The sequence below is a fragment of the Poecilia reticulata genome, chromosome 2 (genome assembly GCF_904066995.2).
Source record: "Poecilia reticulata chromosome 2, P_reticulata-male-v2, whole genome shotgun sequence".
Classification (NCBI taxonomy): Eukaryota; Metazoa; Chordata; class Actinopteri; order Cyprinodontiformes; family Poeciliidae; genus Poecilia; species Poecilia reticulata.
The window spans coordinates 20,237,539-20,257,737 of NC_088831.1; the positions used below are offsets into that span (position 1 = coordinate 20,237,539).

Genomic DNA, 20,199 nt, shown 5'->3' on the forward strand with positions numbered 1-20,199 from the left:
TGATGAGAGCCATGTCATATTGGAGGGAAACATGTGGGGGGAATGAGGAAGATACAGAAGATCTCAAAATAGAATAATCTAGAAATGTGTTTTGGAGCCATGGGAAATAAAGTAGGAAATGATCTACTGCTTTTTCCTTTCTCTCTTTTGCCAAATTGCTAAACTTTTGCTTTTCCACCAAGTCCCACATTAACGTCTTCAATCTGCCTCGGTCTTCAGTCACTTTCCCTTCCTTTCAACCGTTTCCCATCATTATCCCTGAACCACTGTCTCTTCTCTGGGACGACAACGTTCCATCGTTGTCGTCCTTCATCTCTAACTCGCTGCCTCCCATCTGTTCATCCACAGGATGGCTCTACCACCGTGTTTAGAGTCTAGGCTTGTCTTTTAGATGCTCTCTGTCTCATTATGAGACGTAGCCAGACTTGGCTTGCTCCCCTGACCTTGTTACCACTCGCTAAAATCTGGTGCTCTGCACTCAAGTCATCCTTGTCATTCTTTCTTCCTTCTTTCTGTGGCTGATCACTTCCTCAACAACTGGCTTCTTTTCTTGTTTCTCCACCTCTCATTTGGGGTTTTCTAAGGTATATCTTTTAAGCTTCCTACCAACTTTCCAGGGCACAACTCCATAAATTCCAGACTGAATCCTGTTTAGCCAGTTTCTAAAGTTCATATAAAGAATGTTTCTACTGTGGGAGGGAGGGATGACTGATGGACTGATGGGCAAAAGATTCAATGGACAAACAAGAATGGTTTGATGGTTGGGTGTAGGGAGGGACAGATGGACAAATGGATGGAGTGAAAGATGGATGGATGGATGAGCAAAGTCAGGATGGATGGATGGATGGACAAAGTGAAGAATAGAAAGATGAATGGTTGAACGAATGGGTGAATGCCACGGTAGATGGATGAACGCCTGGAAAGATGGACCAACGGATGAACACTTGCAAGGATGGACGGATGGATGGTTGGATGAATGATGGAACAGATGGGGGAATGCTAGGATGACTGGCAGTCTGGATAGACGTTAGAAAGGATGGAGGGATGGATGGATGGTAGACAGCAGTGAATGAACAGGGGTGGACGAATGAATTGACAGACGGAAGGATAGATTGATAGAATTCAATGGCCCAGAATTATATGAATGAACAAACAATGACAGACAGATGGTTGGATGTACAAATGTACAGACAGACAAATGCATGGACTGAAGGATGGATGGACAAACAAGGATGTACAAAGACAGACAGGTCGGTGAAAGAATGGATGGACAGTCAGAGTGATGAATAGATAGATGAATACTAGGATTGATGGATGGCTGGATGTACCCAGCCATTCATCCGGGGTGGGTAACGGACCAACAAAGATGGATGGATAAACAGGGAGAGGAATGGATGGATAAACCATGTCAGCGGTCAAATGGATGGATCAGTGGATAGTTAGATTTTAAGAATTTGTGGCCTTTATTGACAATAACCAGTCAATAAATGGGTAGAGGGAGTAGGACATGCAGCAAAGGTCTAAAGGTCAAACCCCAATGGTATAACGGGAACTAATTACATGTCTGTGTTTGAGGTGCTCACTCTACTAATACAATTTGACACAGATTGATCTTCTAAAGACTGAGATGAAGGTTTCCTTACTCTACATTATTATTACACTTATCCAGACATGGAAAAGACTCAAAGTCTAAACTTTTCCAAAATGCTCATGAATACTGATTGCTGCTCCATCTCCATCTTTAGCAGAGCAAACTTGTAGCTCTTTTTGCAGTTCAGCCGCCTTTTATTTAGAGCAAGTTTCAAGTTCCAGTTTTAGGCTTTTTCACATCATGGCTTCATAAACTCTCCAAACCAAATTAGGAGAGCACCTACAGCTTAAATGCAAATATTGCTTGGCTTTTTTCCTCAGCTGAATAAGCCTGGCAGGGTGTGAAAACAAGAAGCAAGAAAAACGTTTCTAAAGAGTCGAGATAGGAAGACGAATGTGTCGTTCAGTGATTAAAAACAGAGGGACAATGAAAAACACCTCTTGTTTGGAGGTTTTATTAGAATCAGAGCCCACCCACACAATGTCCATGGATAAAAAAATCCTTTTGCTTTGAGAGATTTGCTCTGACCTCAGGTACAACATGCAGACATGCTGAGGGGAACACACTTGCACGCACGCACGCACGCGCACACACACTTGAGAACTGAGTCATTTGTGCAAATAACAGTGCTTTCTCCAGTTCTATAATTGAAGCATTAATACACACCAGAAGGCCTTTCTGTAAGTGCTCTCCTCGCTCTAAAGAAACAATGCCTTAACTTCACATACTAACAGAGGACGATTGTGCTGCTAACACAACGCTGCTGCAGACCCGTTGTACACATCTGGAAGTCCAATTTCAGAACAATCAACAGTGGTCTTACATGTGGACAACTTCTGCTATTAGCAGTTCAGCAGTTCACCCTTACACAATGGAGCAGTACCTTTGAGGAACTGGACTGGTAACATTATATTTAGATTTTCTAGTTGCACTCAACCAGTTGAAAGGTTTGTTGTGGTTTATTTTTTACATTTGGTGTTATGATCCTAATTCTACTGACTGAATCCTAATTCTACTGACTGATCAAATTAAATTTACTGTTTTTACATGTTCCACAAAGTTTATGAAGTAAGAAAAAGCTTTTTAAATCAATTAGGCAACGTCTTTCTGTATCAGATCGGCCGATACTGAACCTCAGATATTCGTATCGAAAGTGAAAAATGTAGTTACATTTTTGTTGAAATTTTTGCACATGAACAACTAGCTCAACGAAATATTAAGAAAATTGAAGCATGTTAAAAAAGAAACTCAAACTGATTTTTTTTTTTTTACCAGTAATCTGAAAGAAATCATGTTCATAATCTTAGCTGAACCAAAACATTTCGTCTGATTATTAGACAGTGAAAAAATTACCAATGCGTTCATAGTGAATGAAAATACCTGGTTTCAACTTTAAATTTTGAAGTAGTTTTAAACTTTTACATTTTACCCTTTACATTTCTCGTCTTTACAGAGTAACATAATTATGACCAGTGGAAATAAGCTGGTAAAATAGTCAGCTCAGAGCTGATTGTAGTTAGGCAACTGCAGCTTTAAAACACAAACATTTCATCAAGATTAATGGGTGCCAGTCCTTTATTTTGCACATCATTACCATCTGTGCTTTCCTGACAGAACATAAATCCAAATTCATCCTTCTAGTATCCAAGGGAAAAGCGATTAAGCTTTCCTTTCAGCCGACGTAAAATTTTAGCAATCTAAAAAGCTGTAACTTTTGAAAGTGTAACTTTTCACAATATGTTATACCTTGATACAGGCAATCGTCCCATTTCTAGTTATAATGGTTTTATTGAAAATATAACCACAAAAGTAATTATAACTAGTATTTGCTGCAAAGACATTTTTTTTCTTCTGTCTCAGTTTTAAACAGTTTCTCTTTTTTTGAAACTCCAACTTTAACTCGTCCCATCATTGAAAATGAAGCCACTTGTGATTTCTGTTGCCAATTCTCCACATTACATCTAAAAGTGGCAATAGGAACAATATTATATTACATTTAAATGCAAATGAGAAGAAATCTATGATCCATGCATTCTGCTTTATGCAGGCAGGCGGGTGGAAAGTTCAAGATAGAAGTGATGAAAACAAGAGAGTGGAGGGAAAATGAAGCATGACCGTAGAGGGGAAAAAACATGGTGGCGACGGTGGAGGAAAATAACACAGAGACAAAGGAGAAAAGCTAGAGAGACACGGGAGTAAACACAATCCATCACTGCTGCTCCGAGACCCGATCCACTTCCTCCTGAATACTGATCTCCTGCTCTTCCTCTCTACATGATGCCACTTTTCTTCTCCCATCTGTATTTCTTTTGCCACCGTCAATCGGTCTCTGTTCTCCTCGTCCCCAATTTGTTTTCCCCCTTTGCATCAGATCTCTATTTGTTCTAAAACAAATAAAACCATCTCAACCTTCCCATTTGCCTGATGACAGGATTAGAGCCAACCATTTGGGCGTTTATTTATTTATTTTTTTATTTTTTTTGGTGTAGACGCTGGCAGCTTTGGAAATGTGTGGTAGACCTGACTAAAACCTGCGAAATGTTATTCACATTTAATAATGAGCGGCTGCAGATGAAACGCAGCACAGAAGCCAAAGGGGAAATTTGCAGATGGTGGCTGAAGACGGAGAGACGAGCTTGTGTGGGAGAAACATCAAAACTCTAAATGAGCCAAGAAGCTTCTCCAACGCAGAGCCGGACTCGGTTCAGCCGCTTCGCCCAAGTCCGCCCACTATAGCACGGCTCCCTCTAGTTATTAGACTCTTTAAGATCTGCTGTGATATCTACGACTGTCAGGAGGCCTTAAAAAGTAGGACTCAGCCCCGTCGACCTCCGACACATTTCATCACCTCAAACTTAAATTGATTTTACTTTACTGTAAACTCTGATCACCAGGTGAGATGCTTTTATCAGTAGGCAAAGTTTGCTGAGAGACATTTTGCAGAGATGAGCCATGTTTCCATCCAACTGTCATGCGAATTTTGAGTGAACTTTTAAAATGTTGCAAAAAAGAAAAAGAAAAGAAAATGCTAGCTAGATAATTAGAATGGAAGACGCATCCCAGAAAAATTTAAAGTGATCCCCTCTGAACCGAAGGTCTGGATTTGGAAAATATTCCAAGTTTGGTGCCTCTGGTAAGGTGCAGACAAACCAGAGCATGGGAATGTTAACTACGCCAAGAGTTATTCGCAAAATGTGTTTCCGTGTCCTCTTTACTGAATTCAGTCGTTTTCAGAAAAGCCAAAAACGACCTTAAGCAAGCATAAAAACGTCTCAGCAAAACTGAGAAAGTAGTTTTGGATTTTGCCGTTTCCAACCTTTCCTAATGTCGTACTTCAAAATGCGCATGGATCGATTTTCCTCTGCATATCAGGCAGGCTCTAGCGACAACTGTCACTAAATTTCATTTAAAAACATGTTTACTCAACGATTTTTGAAGAAAAAAGGAGTGATTTTAGTGGCATCCACTTTTTAATTTCTGTGTTGGTTCTTAACTTGTCTACTGACCATTTGTCCATGAGGAAAAAAAAGCAATTCAGATTGATTAAACTAAAGGCGAATAGAACTCAAATAGTCACTTGTATTATGGATTATATATAGATAATGTTATCTTATAGCACAATCAAGTCATTATGTGACATTCCATTGTCATAATTAAAAGAAAATACAAGTAAATGTCAGTATTTGTTTACAAAAGTCAAAGAGTATAACTTATTCTCAGGAATAAACTATCGGGCCAGAGTAATGACAATTGACAGTTGTTGTTCTTAAAGGGGCAGTGTTATATATTTTCCATGCATATGGTTCAATTTTATAGCACAATCAAGTAATTGTTACCGGCGTTGTTATAAAAATCAAATATGACTTGAAAAACATCTGACTTTGTAATTTAACACCTTGAAATTGGGCCTCTGTCTCTTTAAGAAACTCCTGCTCTTTCTGAAACTCCGCCTTCAGGAAGCCGTCACAACGTGGCTCCTTTACCAGCGTTTCACTAAGAAGTAGCTCCTATATTGAGCTCAGCAAGCTAATTGCTGCTGGCTAGTCTGAAGGAGCAGGCTGAGGGAGTTTATGTTGGGCTGCTCTGTGAGGCAGAAGCTTGGAAACTGCAGCTCTGAGGAGGAGCTTTGTTCCTGAAGATGGACTAGGTCCAACAAGGCGCTTTGAACAGCTGAATGGTTGCCATGGAGATTAAAGGTTTTCATGAATATAGGCAACACTCCAGATCTGGTTTTGATATGAGAATAACACCATAACACGATGTAAAGCACAAAAATGTAAACCTTACATAATACACGTTATTCCAGTAGGTCAGAGCTAAATTATTATATGCAATCAGCTGCTGCGTCACCTCCGGCAGCAGAGCGCACAGCCTCTCACTCAGTTCGAAGCCTGACCTGGCAGTGTGTAACCTGGCTGAGTAGGTACGCTCTCCAGGGAAGAGTGTGTTGCCAAGGACGTGTTGCCAAGGATGCTTAGAGCGGTGCTTGGCAGATTATTACCACCGCTGAGGACACGAGGCCCAGCGCCGGGGGACTGCTTTAACAAGGTCAGGCTGCACAACTTCAGGAGCGGTGAGAGTGTGGAGCCCGGCGGAGATGGAGGGGGGGGATGGGGCAGCTTCCGGGTCGCTAGCTGATCCAGAGGTTCTGGCTCACATTTGCTTACTGTTTTTTTTTTTTTTTACTATTAACACAAGGGTACACATAACGACTCCCCTGAGACGAAGCCGTCTCTCTGCTGCAGGCCGACTGCACCAGTTGGGAGGGTTAAGTGCCTTGCTCAAGGACGTGTCCACTGAGAGTGAAGAATCAGTTCCTCCTGCTTTTATCGTCCCTCAGCTATTCATCATTGTCATTCCCTCATTTTTTTTATCAGTAACAATCACCTCCAAACATCCTCCACTCATCTTCACAGTCCCAGCGCACCTCTCCCCTCTGCTCCCTCCATCACCGTCTTTACCTCCCACGCTTCATATCCTTCCTTTCCCACCACCCACAGCTTCGGTTATTACTCTAGTGGGCAATGATGAATGTTTGGGTGAAGAGGGCGGAGCTGACTGAGTGAAGGAAACGGGGGTGTAAGGGTCTGGGTTGCAGAAAATTGGCTAACTTTGGTTTGTCAGTTCAAAAAATTCTAACCTGCCACAGTAGGCAGGAAATGCCTGTGGTTTCCTTCACCGCATACCTGCGCAAACTATTCGGGTGCATTGAAATTAGCATATTTTCCAAAATTACAACATTAACACTTTTCTGGATCACAAGTCACATGATCAACGACCAGATGTTACTACTGGTGGAAAAGACAAAGACGACAACAACAGGAAGTGGATGGAGGATGACGGCGTGGTATGCTTTTCTAATGACTCATCACATACAGGTGTGATTTTAATCAAGTATCTTATATAACGGAAACATTACAATTGCAAAATTGTGCTTTTTAAAAAAAATAAAGTTCTGTGCAGTCGTAATGACTTGTTTTCATGTCAATCTTCAGAAACTTAAACCAGTTTATAAGATAAAGATGCAATATCCGCTTTTAATTTTTGATTTTTCCAAAGGAGAAAAGTTTTCTGTTGGTTACTGATGCTTTAGATGTTTGATCCTCAACTATTTACAATACAGCTAAATAGTTGTATTTAGATGTATTGTACTTTTTTTTTTATTGTGGGAAAAAAAAAAAGGAGAAACATTCATTTTAGAGGGAAAAAATTTAAATTGCAGTAACTCTGTAGGTAACTTCCTGCCTGGTATTTTCCCATGTAAACAGTCTCTCTGAGAGCAAATGTGAGTTTAACATCTGTAACAAGATCAACTTTAATGTCATTCAAGGACTGGGGGGACCTGAAGACATTTCTTCTGATTCTTATTATTTAGCCAATGCTACCAACAAGGACGGACGCAAAATCTAATTTATTTCAGTATTGATTTGGCAAAAAAAATGATCGCACTTATCAAGTAACGTCAGTGGGACAAACTTCACTGTAAATCTGTTTTCTCCTATAATTTTGTTTTCAGAGCTCAGAGGCATTTTCACATACTTGCATGAACTGATCACATTTCTAACAAATGCAAAGACGATAACAATTGAACCCAAGGTGCAGTGAAAAGCATAAGACACTTACTTCCTGTCCAGAGAGGTAGTACGCTGCCAAGAGTCCCCCGATGAACCGAATGTTGACCTCGAAAACGGACACCTCGGCATTCTGGAAAAACGAGAGAAACAAACTGAAGATACAGAAAAATCATGGCGGACGTGTAAACACTTTAGCTCGCTGTGAGTGACAGGAGCATCACAATGGCAACCAATATTGTCGTAGCAACATGCAAAAGTATTGTCCTCCGACGTTTTCATATCATTTTGCAGCTTTGGAATGTATCCATTTAAAGATTTAAGGAATTCATCTTCACATACTGAAATGTGACGTCGCTCGCAGAAGATGGGCGCTTAGGGTTCATGAATGCAGCTTAAAGACCGATAAGTGTCACTTCCTGTTACCTAACGCGGTTTCTGAAGCTTCTCTTGTCCTATATTCATTGACTGTGAGATTTCTGCCCTTTTATGTCAGGACTTGTAATAGGCTGCTCGACGCTACAGCTGCTAAGACACCTTTACAATAAACTTATCTAGTGAAAAAAGGAGTTTCTTGTTAAGCTCCATCTAATATTCAGTCACAGTCATTTCATTATCAGTAGATTGCTGTTCTTTCACAGAACGGAGCGGTTCACCCGTTCTTCCTTTGAACAACCTCCCTCTATTCTCATGATTCGTGAGCCGTTTGAAGCAGGACTGATTCTGGGCTTTTGACTGGAAGAGATCAGAATCGCTCCCAAAACAAAGGAGACCTCTTGCCTTTGATGCTCTGCTAGATTTGGGTCTTTTGTTTTTCTTGCATTCAATGAGCAGAACACAGACACCTTCACCAAAGATGCATCTTCAACTTTCCTTTACATTCAAAGTTAAACTTTTGGATCATTTGCAAATATCCACAACTGTAACTGATAAAGGATGCAATTTATTGATGAAGGAGTTAATCTAAGGTTGATTGATCTTATCGATTGACTTGATAAGTGGTCACTTCCTTAATACCAGTTTTCTCTTGTGTCAAGAGGGCCAACAGTCTCTCCATAATAAAAAATGTGGCCCTTTATGTTAACGACTGAATGTAATGTGAAAAGCTTTGTAGTCCTCTGGACTTGATGAAGAACTATAGAAGTACAAGCCACTTAATTCTCTTATATCCTTGCCTTCACAGCAAATCAGTTATTTTTTTGGTTGAGAAGTGGAAGCTGCTCTGCATGACAGTGCATTAGGGTCACTGTAGATGGAAAAAAATGACTACTTTTCCACCAAAAAACTAAAATTCTGAAATTAAGTGTAAACCTTTTGACTTTTGGAATGTTTCTCAGTAAAAAAAAAAGTTTGACTTTTGGATCAGAGAAATTTCTGAGCTTTTTCCTAGAAAATGTCTGAGATCAATCTCAAAATGTCTGAATTTTTCAGAGAAAAGTTTGTCTTTTTCTTTCTTTCAACAATGGCTCTAATTACGCCGTCATAGCTCTGTCAAGCAGCCCAGCTGAATCAGTACTATTAAGTTGATAACTCAAGTAGCTTGTTGAGTGTTTATATTTCTAACCACAGCTGCATAAAATGCATTTTGCATCCAACACCGGATTCTGTTTGGACAGTTTCCCTTTCCCATTCTGTTATGGCCCCGACATCTTTATTTCTGTACCAACTGGTTCCGCTTAAGGATGACCAGCAGCGCCCTCTTCTGTCTGGAGGCCAAACTACAAGACTAAAATAGGGTCAGGGCAGACATTATTAGTTAATCGAAAATTTGAACTAATTTTAATCTACCAAACCATTAAATCGACAAATAATTGTAAGTCGATTAACTCATTCAAATATTTAAAATGGAGTAAAAAACTACAAAGAGTGATGCAGAAATATGGAGACTACATTCAACATGCCATGTCTTATTTCATACATCTAAAGTTGGGTCTCCCTTATTGAGTTCAATCAGTGTTGTCCACAGATGCATTCAAGAGTGGAACAACCTCTAGTAGACCTGTAAACGTAATGACGCCTTCTTTTTTTTTTTTTACATGATAAACTCGAAGTGAGTTCAGCTCCAAGTGGCTCTAGATGGAAGAGTATGTCACATGAAAGTTGAGAAAGTTTTAGAGCAAACGTTTGCAATATTTCTGCTAAAGGCAAAAAGAACATGGTGGCTGCAGTGTGTCTGGGCGTGTGGCTCAGTCTGTTCTGCTCACACTTGTCTGTCTCTGTGGGGATGTTATTGATAATGCATATCTGCTCCCTCTCTTCTAATTGAAGAGCTTTTGCCCCAACTATCCAAACTGATAGAACATGAGACGTTCTGTCAGCACCACGGTTGGTTGCTCCGCCATGGCGCTTGCTGCAGGCGGGGAGTCACACCAGCTGTGGGCTTGCAGGCGCACCAGGGATAAGCAGGGGAATGAATTTGCTCCCAACAACCAAATAACGAATAAAAACCCACAAAGTTAGCACTTCTTAAAGACGCATTGATCTTTTAGTTCGCACCCACAGATATTCCGTTTTACTGTACATTTTATTCACAATGGTTTTGGGAAATGGTGTCATCTTCAAAAAACAAAAACAGGACTACTCAGCAGTTTGTGAGGACCGAGTCCTTAATGAATGAACCTCCGACCATTTGCCAATCATGGAAACATTGTAGGGAGACAGATAAATGGCGAAAGAGAGGACTATTCTGGGATATGAAAGGCATCTTCTCACCACCTCTTCTTAAATCTACCTCCACAAAGATGAAGAAAGAAAAACAAAGACGGATCCAAAGACAGAGACAAGGAAATAAAGACAGAAAGAAAGGCAGAAAGGCAAAGACACAGAAAAAAGACAGAACTGCAAATAATCAAAGAGATAGAAAGAAAAAGACAAAAATGAAAAAATACAAAAACAAAGATAGACAGAAAGAAATAGACAAGGAAATGGGCAGAAAGAGAAATACAGTCAAAGACAAAGAAAGCTTTTTATGAAAGAAGAGCCTGAAATGGCAAACTGGCTTGCACAGTATACAAAGGCATAATTAATATGATGTCATATGATACCTGTAAGTTTTACTTCATTTCATGAAATAAGATGCACATTATTTCAGAATATTTAGGTGGTAAATGATGAACATGAAAGGAATCTGGAGGTCATTTAAGGTGAACACGTGCAGTGATGTGTCCAAACAGGTTGAATCTTCTATAGATACACCGTCAATTCTCTCTGTAGTGTTTCTGAAAAGTCCAGGAAGTACCATGTCTATCATTCATAACTAGAAGACTAAATCTGACATAAACTCGGTCAGATTTGATGACAATTGAGGAATGTGTCAGCCAGGCGTCTCAGCCAAAATACTCAATTCAGCCGCAGCTTATCAAGCCAGGTGGCACGGAAACCAAGCAGACTGGGGATTTTTTTTTTTTTTCACTGACAATCGTCTGTCGCAGGTAATGAAAAGCTGCGAATGGAAAGGGGAATGACAGGGACACGTAGCTTAGCAGAGTCAAAGATTACAGCTTTAAATGCGTCAGACCATCACAGAGCATTTCAAGGGCGCCGAGTGGCAAAACGGTTAGAGCAGGAGACCCGAGTTTGAGCCCCGTCCTTGGTTCCTTTACTGCATGTCTTCCCCCCCTTCCTGTCAGATTAATGTGGAATAAAGACCACTAGTGTCAAAAAAACATTGTAAAGTTAATTTGATAGAATTTTAGCACACAATGAAAGCATCAAACTAGGCAAGAACGGACTCGACAGCTAGAGATAATTTCTCCTGATCTACTGCTTTGGCCGATCTAACTCCTCACCCTCAGACAAGTGATTGATGAGATTGTTAACCAAGTCTATTAACCTGGAGGCTGAAGGTGGATGCAGACCACCTGCCGACGCATCCATCAGGTGAAGTCGAGCTACGGTGTCAGGGTCCAACCTGGACACCTGACAGTCCTCATTGTGCTCACTGCCAGCATGGCAGCTATTCAATCAATCATGATGTGTAAGGTTTGTGGACGGGGTGATAAGCAGGTCCAATTCAAATTTAATGATGAGACAATATGACGTTGTTAGTTTAAAAATCATCAAAATACATTAAAGATCTGCTGCTGTTGTTTCAACTTCCAGACCTCTGAGGTCTTCTGGTTCTGGGGATGCAAAGCAGAACCAGAACCAGCATTCAGCTTCTTTGCACCACAAATCTGGAACAAACTGCCAGAAAACTGCAGAACACCCAAAACACAGAGTTCCTTTAAATCAACACCAACAACCAACCTGTTTAAAGCTGCTTTAAACAATAATAAACGATACATTAACCAACATGTCTGATGTGTACTGATGATTTTATTGATGGCACTTGACAAAATGTTACTGATTTTGTCAACCGCTAACTATATGATTGATGTTTAGGATATTTTCACAATGTAAAGCACATTGATCTGCCTTGCTGCTGAAATGTGCAATACAAATAAACTTGACATGCCCGCACCGATGAAGAAGGTGGAAGACAGTAGGTGGATAAATGAGGGACCGCCTGCATGTTTTATGCGTTTCTCTTCTGCCACACACCTGACTTGAATAAGTGAGTAATTAAAAGGCTTCTACAGCAGGTGAGACAGAAAACATGCAGGACAGTGGTCCGTGAGGACGGACTTGAGAAACACTGGCTAAGACCAAAATAAGATTAAACAGTTTAAGGTCACAAAGACACAAAAGAAGAAACATGAAAGTCAGTAGAATCAAGAAGGGTAACGCTGCTAGGACTAGAGGTCCTGTTGGTGGAGAAGGTCAACCAACTAATGGAAAAGTTTGGTTGGTACACAAGAGAGATGGATGAAGAGAGTAAAACCAGGATGGAGTGGACAGAGCCCGACTTCAAGGGTGATTTTTCAAAGAAGCAGAACTGAAGGAGTAATGGTCACAGGTTGATGGTGAGACCTACTGAAAGGCAGGCATAAAGACAGAGCTGGAGATGTTCAGAGTCCCACTGGGAGCAAAATGGACACGAGTCCATCAGAGCTAAAGTTCATGTCAAAGAGACTGGAGAGGAAGTTCGAGAAGAACAGCGGCTCATGCAGACGGTTGGTGTGACAGAGGAGGACGCCGGCGGAGAGAGATGGAGGCAGAGGAGTTACCGTGGCGACCCCCTGAAGGGAGAAGCCGGGAGAATTACAGGGCCTCTTGTGCAGGCGCGGAATAGTAATTAAACTAGACTAGGAGTGATGCTTTCAATTGCCTAAATGGAAATCCAAACTGCCAGCCTTGGAGCTCTTTAATGCGGGCCGGGCACAGCTGCAACCTTTAGGGCTCAAACGATCTGTGATGTAAGAGCTCAACCTGATGCCAATTACATCGCCGGGCGTCTGTGGGGCTGTTCAGACTGCTGTCCATCCAAACCTGATTAGCAAAGGACCAGGGCAGCAGGAAGTAACAGTTGGGTTGTTTAAAACCCAATTGCAATAAGCAATTAATCACATAATAGATTAAAATTAAATCGATCATAACCATTCTGATGGGGTTTTTTTTTAAGGGTAATTTTCCTTATTTATTGTTTTTGCTTGCTGTGTTTTACTTTGGATATTTAAAATGCCGTCTAGTTTTAGTGTGGATTGTTCTGTACAAACAAAGTTTATTAGAGTCTGAAAGAGCAAACTCACATTATTATGCCCGTAACACTTGAAAATGGTGTCAAAACAACATTATTGTTTTATCATCATCCAGTAAAATCTCTTATTGAGACAGGCCTTTTATGCAATTATCACTTTATTTGAAAATGGTCTAAAAACTACAATATCATTTATTGCAGTAATATCTGGGACAATTTATTGTCCAATAATTTTTTTTTATTGTGACAGGCCTAGAGGTCGGGTGATGTCATCCTAATTCACCCAAATCTTTCCATCATGCTGCGCCATCTGAGAAAAACACCCAACACTCCTCTGCCTAATGCATGCAGGTATGAATCCGAGTCCTTAATGAACGCAGAGTGACACGCCTCCCTCCTCCTCCAGCTTGTTAAGCTTCAAGCCTCATCCCTCTCTTCTCCTCCCTCTCCATCCCCTAATCTCTCCTCTCCACTCCCTCTTGTGGAATCAAAGAGGCTCTCTTCTTCTTCTGCTGCCTTCTTAATGCTTCACACCAGAATGTTTGCATCCCACTCCACTCGCGTCCTCCTGTTGCTGTCGGGCTGCCACCGACCTGTGTGCTGTTCACAAAGAGGCAGGAGTTTCCTGAAGTAAGTTTTAAAATATAATAGATCTTTCGATTTGACTGCCAATCCAAGACTGAAAAAACAAGTCTTTCCCTTCCTTCCTTTTTAGTAATGCTCATAAGGTTTTTCTCTCTCTGACGGCCAACAGACAGCATCTTTGACCTTTAAAACCCAACTGCTGGAGTTTGTGTCAAACCCACGCTCATCAATGTTGACTCATAGCACAAAACTGACATCTTCTCATTAAAAAAACAACAACAAAAAAACCTCATCCATGGCCATGTCTTGACCTTGCTCCTTCCGTTCATGGCTTCTTTTTATTCCACAGCTTGACCACAGTGATCTGGAGGTTAATTAGCCCTCCAAGTGTCAGGCTGGTAGAGCCCCCTCTGCCTACCTGCCCTGCGACTGCCTCAGGAGAGAGACTAACAAGCTCGGTAGTCAGTCGATAGAAAAGGAGGGATGAAGCGGAGGCAGAGAGAGGTGAAGAGATAACCAAATGTGGGCAGTGAAATTGTGGTTGACGGACAGGGGGGTTGAGAAATTTGAAATGAGATCTATTTCCACACAGGTGGACTCTGTTTACATGCGATTTCTTGCACTGGATTACAGGGTTTTTTCACACCCGATAGTCGGGTAGACTGGGTTTGATCGAGAACTAAAATTGCAACATCTGCATTATTTTTCAGTTGGTACGGTTCGCTTTCACACAGCACTGTGTCAGAAGAACCAAACCCTTTCAACAACCTATTTCCCTCCTCGCCTGTGGTGGCACTGCACCAAAAACAACATAAAACCTCTGAATAAGACACAGAGCGCAACTTCCAGTGTGGGAATGTGTGAAGAAATCACAACAGGAAAGTCATCTTACAATGTCAAAAGGAAAGAGAAATGCATGCAAAACTGTACATATCAGTTATTAATATCGGATATTAATATTGGTCCAAATTTTCATGTCGATGTCCCCCTAAACAAAGCTTCACAACTATCTGAAAACTTAAAATCGCAATAAATCAATTCAAATTCAAAAATAACAGATTCCAAAAAGAAATCTTATTGAATTAAAAATAAATAAATAAATAAAAAAGAAACGCACTAAAGTGTATGCTTTTCATGGAACAAAATGTAAAAAAAGTGTGAGATTTGTAAGTTCTCTTAAAAAAGACTGCATGACAGGAGGAGAAGATAAAAAAGACAAGTTTAGGAACAAGACAGACCGTAGGGCGGAGGAACAAAGAAAACAATGCAAAGAAGGACTGCTGTTTGTAGAGGGGGGGAAAAAACTGAGTCAAACAGATGGAGAATAAAAAGAAGAGATGGACTAACAGATGAGGAGGGAAAAGATATTAAAAAAATCAAACTGTTAACATTTAGTACTACTGAGAAGGAGAAACGGCAAGCAGAATGAACATTACACCAAAAAAATAGAGCATTCCAGGAGAGAAAAGCAACCATAAAAGGTAAAAGAAAGTTATAAAAGAAAAACATAAAAAAAGGAGACATCTGGTAAAAGAACTGGAGCAGGAAAATAAATCAGATGAGCTGCAGAGAGGATGGACAAACCCTCAAAATTTTGCAGACCTACAATACTGATTTAAAGCCTAATCAAAAATAAATATGACTAAGATTTGTCTTAATGATTAAGCAGCCCAAAGTGATGTGCCTTATTGTTTCAGTTCTTCATGACAACATGACATGTCATTGAAACGATTCCACCCTAACTAGGGCAGATTACCTCAGAGGTGACGGTGGGGTGTTAACAAGGGAGAGAACCGAGGCTTCATCCATCACAGCCTGGCAACATCTGCATATTATCAGATAATTGCACAAAATGGCTTGTTGCAAACCCAACAAATTAGCATGAGTTAAAGTCAATCAGGCACGGCTCCATCACAGCCAGCAGGTGACTGAATAGATTGGCAAAACGAAAGGAGAAGCTTGGGATTTCATTTCTTTGGCGAAAATCCTCTGAATCAAACAACAGCTCGTGTTTCTGTAACAAGCAAAGTCTACGGCTGAATATAGTCTCCCAAAAAAGGAAGTCCCCAATTTAATAAAAGTTCCTAAGACAATTTTGCAGAGTAAAAGGAAGGTTGTTGCTCACCACACTGAAGTCCAGATTCTGCTCGATCCACTCCTGGCCGTCCTTGAACTCTTCGTGTAGACCCATGATATACAGGGTGTCCAAGGCGTCCACGATGGTCGCCCCGAGCTGGGAATTACCTGGACAAAACACACTGCAACGTCAGATTCACCTGTACAGTCACACCCCCTGGTACACAGGAAACCTGTCCTGTCTACCAGGGTGGACAGGACATGGACCACTCATACCAGGGGTGGAAATTGGCACCTGCCACTGGTCAAATGTGAGGATCTCATGATGTAATAAAAAAAAAAATTCTATTGAAAATATCTATCGACTGGGACGGCCCATTGGTTGATTTTACTGATGGACTTTGGGCTAATCCATTTCATCTGACTGGAGTTGAAGAGAGGCGAGTCGATACCTGGTGGGGCGGGAACAGAAAAGCTGCAAGAACAAAGACTAAAAAGAAAAATAACTAGAGACACATCTTCACTAAATACCGTGTGGGGGCGTTGTACCCAAAATCTGGAAATGCTCAATATAGGAAATGATTACCAGATATATTTTTAAGCTGCTACTTTGATGAAGAGCTCCATTTTACATGGATAAATGGTCTTAGTAAGGGCATACTTAAGGTCTTGTATAAACGGTGTATTCTGTAAAACAGTGAGAAGACATGTCTAGCAAAGTTTCTTTGACATGCACTTTCATTTCAAGATGAGAACTGTGACACAGACTCCCTCCCCCAAGATAAAGAGAGAGGTGAAAAAACTTATCAATTTTTGAACATGGGTACTCCTCCTCTTTGTAGGCTGTTGTGCTGTATTTTAACTTTTGAACCAAGAAATAGAAGCCAAAAAAAAGTAAAGAAAAAGTTTGGGAATGTTAGAGTTCTGTAACTTGTTAGAATCTGATGTTAGTAATTATTAAAAAGGCAATATTATGTGTCTTCAAAGCACAAAGTGTCATTAGAACTCCACAGATATCTTTCCTGGTCCAATCTTTATAGTAGGTCCCATCATATTGACGTCTGCCTCGAGGTTTTATCTCCAGGCTTTTCTTAGATGACCTCTCTTTTGCTTGCCATGGGGGTTCTGTCTGAGAGTCTGTTTGCTGTTGGTGGTTGGCGGATCGCGAAGGCTGTCCTACCCAGTGTACAGAATCCTGAGACGACTGATCAGGAAAGTCTGGGTTTGTCTATTTGAAGCTTTGCTTGTCCTCCAGATTTCAGCCCCATACAGCGGTACTGAAGTCACCCTGGAGTTGAAAAGTTGGATCTTGGGGGTCAGGATCAGCTCTCTGGATGCCCAGATATTCTTGAGCTGGACAAAGGCGACTCCTGGTTTGCCGGATGTCTTGACATCTGCAGGTGTTCCACCTGGCTGGTCGATAATGACAGACAGTACTTTCTCCAGAGGACTACCATTTAGGGTGATTGGGGTGATGCAACTGGAGTTGATCAGAAGGATTTTGGTTTTCTCCTTGTGGATGATGAGACCAACCTGTGCCGATATGGCTCCCGGAACACCGGTCTCAGATACCCGTGTGATAAAAACGTAGCAAGAGTGATCCTATCAGATCAGCATTTGTTACATTTCAATGGTAAAAGCCGAAGGCGTTGCCCGTTACGTCATCCATCCTTTCCTCTCGGCTACTGTATGCAATGCTAGATTTCCAGAACCTGTCCACCATCCCTTCTTATCCATGACTCCATTCAGAACCAGAGCGCCCAGCTTCACGCAGCCGCTGCAGCATTATCGTCGTCATGAAGCAAAGCCTCTAAATCTCTAAATATACAAAACAGTCAGGCAGGCGGCAATAATGGCAGGATGTCCTGGCTGTCTTCTAGACGGATTGGCTTTGGCTGCTAATGGAGCAGATACCCCTGTACTGCGGCGCACAACCCCGCCTTGTTTCCCTCCAGTCTGTTATGTTCAATTGCAGCTACGCTTCAAAATCAGAACCGTGACGAAGATATGGAGTTAGAGGACTTTGGCTTTAAGTAAAAGGAGTGCGGCAGGGCTCGTAAAACCTTTTGTTCTCTCCACAAACCTAGCTTTCATGGAAAAGTGGAAGGAAGAAGACCACCTTTCCAATGTTGAACTTTTTAAATCAAAGCCCAGTGGGAATCTGTGCCAAGACCTAAAAACAGATGTTCACAGCACCTGCACCAATCCAGATTGTCTCCAGATCGTTCAGGTGACGGGGACATTACTGGGTTCAGACTCCCGCTACGCCACTCCAGGACACTGAGGTGATTCTTACCGAGTCACTCCTGAGGTTTCCAGGTTTTGTGCTTTGAGTCAATTTAATACTGGAGGACCCACATTCAAAGGTTTGTTGAGGGAAGGAGGTTGTTGCCCAAAATATCACCATACATGACCCCATCCATACACTACTCAATTTCTAGATAGTTTCTAGTTTCGTAATACTTTCTTACGTTATGATACAACATCCCCATTAAAGTACTTTTGCAAAACATTGACCGGAAATTATTTATATTGTTTAAATTGTTTGAAATTAACATCTACTGTACATACCAAGCATTTCGATTAGATTTTAAAAATAGCAATATGCTGTTTAACCTTGAGAAATCCTGCAAACTTGGTGTCTTCCAACAACCTTATGATCGCACATAAAACAGGAATTCCTCTCTCTGTCTCCTTTCCGCTCCATCACTCACTCCCTCTTCCCATAAGCCCCTCCTCCTCCTACCTAACCATCTGTTTGTTCTCATTCATCAATGTCAGGCTGTGTTTTCTCTAATCTTCCTTTGATCGCTCCATCCAAACTCTCCTCTTACCATCTGTACGCACGTTTTCCACACGTTTCACTCTCGAGCGCTCGGCTCTCACCGACACTTCCCTTTTGTTGCGGAGTTATCCGCCGTACTCTCCATCCCTTCGCCCTAAACGCAGCCTTATCTCGCGTTGCGGTGCTTCTCTGCCCATGTTCACAGCTGCTGCTTTCCAAAAACGTCAGGTGCAGAAAGCTGTTGGTGCAACACGGCCTGCGTCACATGATGCTGGAGCGGCACTAATCAGAAGGCGCTTTAGGGAAGCCAGGAAGTGCTTATGTGGAACTAATTGGCCAAAATGAGGTATTTATTTGGGAAGCGATCGCGTCAACCTCGTCCAACACAGACACTCAAAACATAAACCCCCACTACCGCAAAACACACCGTTGTCCTTTCACAGCCTTCACTCCTTTTCCTTTGGCTATATTTGCACGTCACACCATCTCACTAACTAAAACTGAACGCTAACTCAATTCATTAGTTTCCCCCCCCTTCGTTCCATCTATCACAATTTCACCTGCCTCTCTCTCCATTATCTCCCTCCCACTCTCTCTGTCTCCAACACTCACACACCACTCTCAGGGCCCTGGTGCCAGTTTCATTAGACAACAGGCTTCTGAGCTCTCTGGTGTGAATTCACACAGGGTTGAGAAGCATCGGAGAATTATTCAGGCCCCGTTCTGCCCGTCTGTTAAACCGGGGACGACAGCTGAATGGAAAGCAGAGACAAAGACCGTGATGGATGTGTCTGCGTGTTGCACGGGTGTGTTTGTGTGCTGTGAACACGGGAAGCGCGGCATATGAACCCCTTCGCATGTAGCTGCATGAGAGAAGAGGTGATTCTCTCCTCACCGTCATCCGCACTCAAACCGCTCTACCTACACAGTTACTTTCTCAGATACGTTATATCACTGTTACATCCCACAACACAGCCCAGTTTTACAGCCTTATACAAATAAAAAATCAACAAAGTTGATTTGTTTTATAATTCTTTGGAAAGAAACAGAAAAGGAAGAAATAAAGAAGAGAAGGAAGGAAAGACAGAAGAATATAAGAGGAGAAGGAAAGTAGAACAAAAGGAAGGGAACGAGGACAGGAGAAAAGGAGAGGGAAGGCAGATGGAAGGAAAGGACAGAGGAAAGAAAAGATGAGGAGAAAAGGAAGAAAAGTAGAACAAAAGAGGGAAAACAAGGTGAAACAAAAAGGAGGAAGATAAGGACAGAAGAAAGAAGTAGAGGGTAGTAGAACAAAAGGAATGGAAAGAGGACGAAAGAAAAGGAAGAAAGGAAGGACAGTAAAACAAAACGAAGGAAATGTAAAGAAAAGGAGGAAGACAATAAGGGCAGAAGGAAGGAAAGGGAAGTCGATTAAAAGAACTGAAAGGAGGACAAGAGAAAGAAAAATTACTGAAAAAGAAGAAAGGATGGACAAAATAAAGGCATTAAAGTAGAACAAAAGAAAGGAAACAAA

At 41.5% G+C, this 20,199-nt stretch overlaps 1 protein-coding gene across 3 annotated transcripts in view; it reads right to left on the bottom strand.

Moving 5' to 3' along the window:
• man1a2 (mannosidase, alpha, class 1A, member 2) overlaps positions 1 to 20,199 on the bottom strand; it is a 122,477-nt gene that overhangs the window by 40,520 nt on the left and 61,758 nt on the right. For all 3 annotated transcript variants that reach the window (XM_081600025.1, XM_081600028.1, XM_081600030.1), the window contains exons 5-6: positions 15,951 to 16,069; positions 7,715 to 7,795 (exon numbers count right to left, since the gene is read on the bottom strand). In XM_081600025.1, coding sequence (XP_081456151.1) covers positions 7,715 to 7,795; positions 15,951 to 16,069 — 200 coding nt within the window. The remainder of the gene's footprint in view (positions 1 to 7,714; positions 7,796 to 15,950; positions 16,070 to 20,199) is intronic.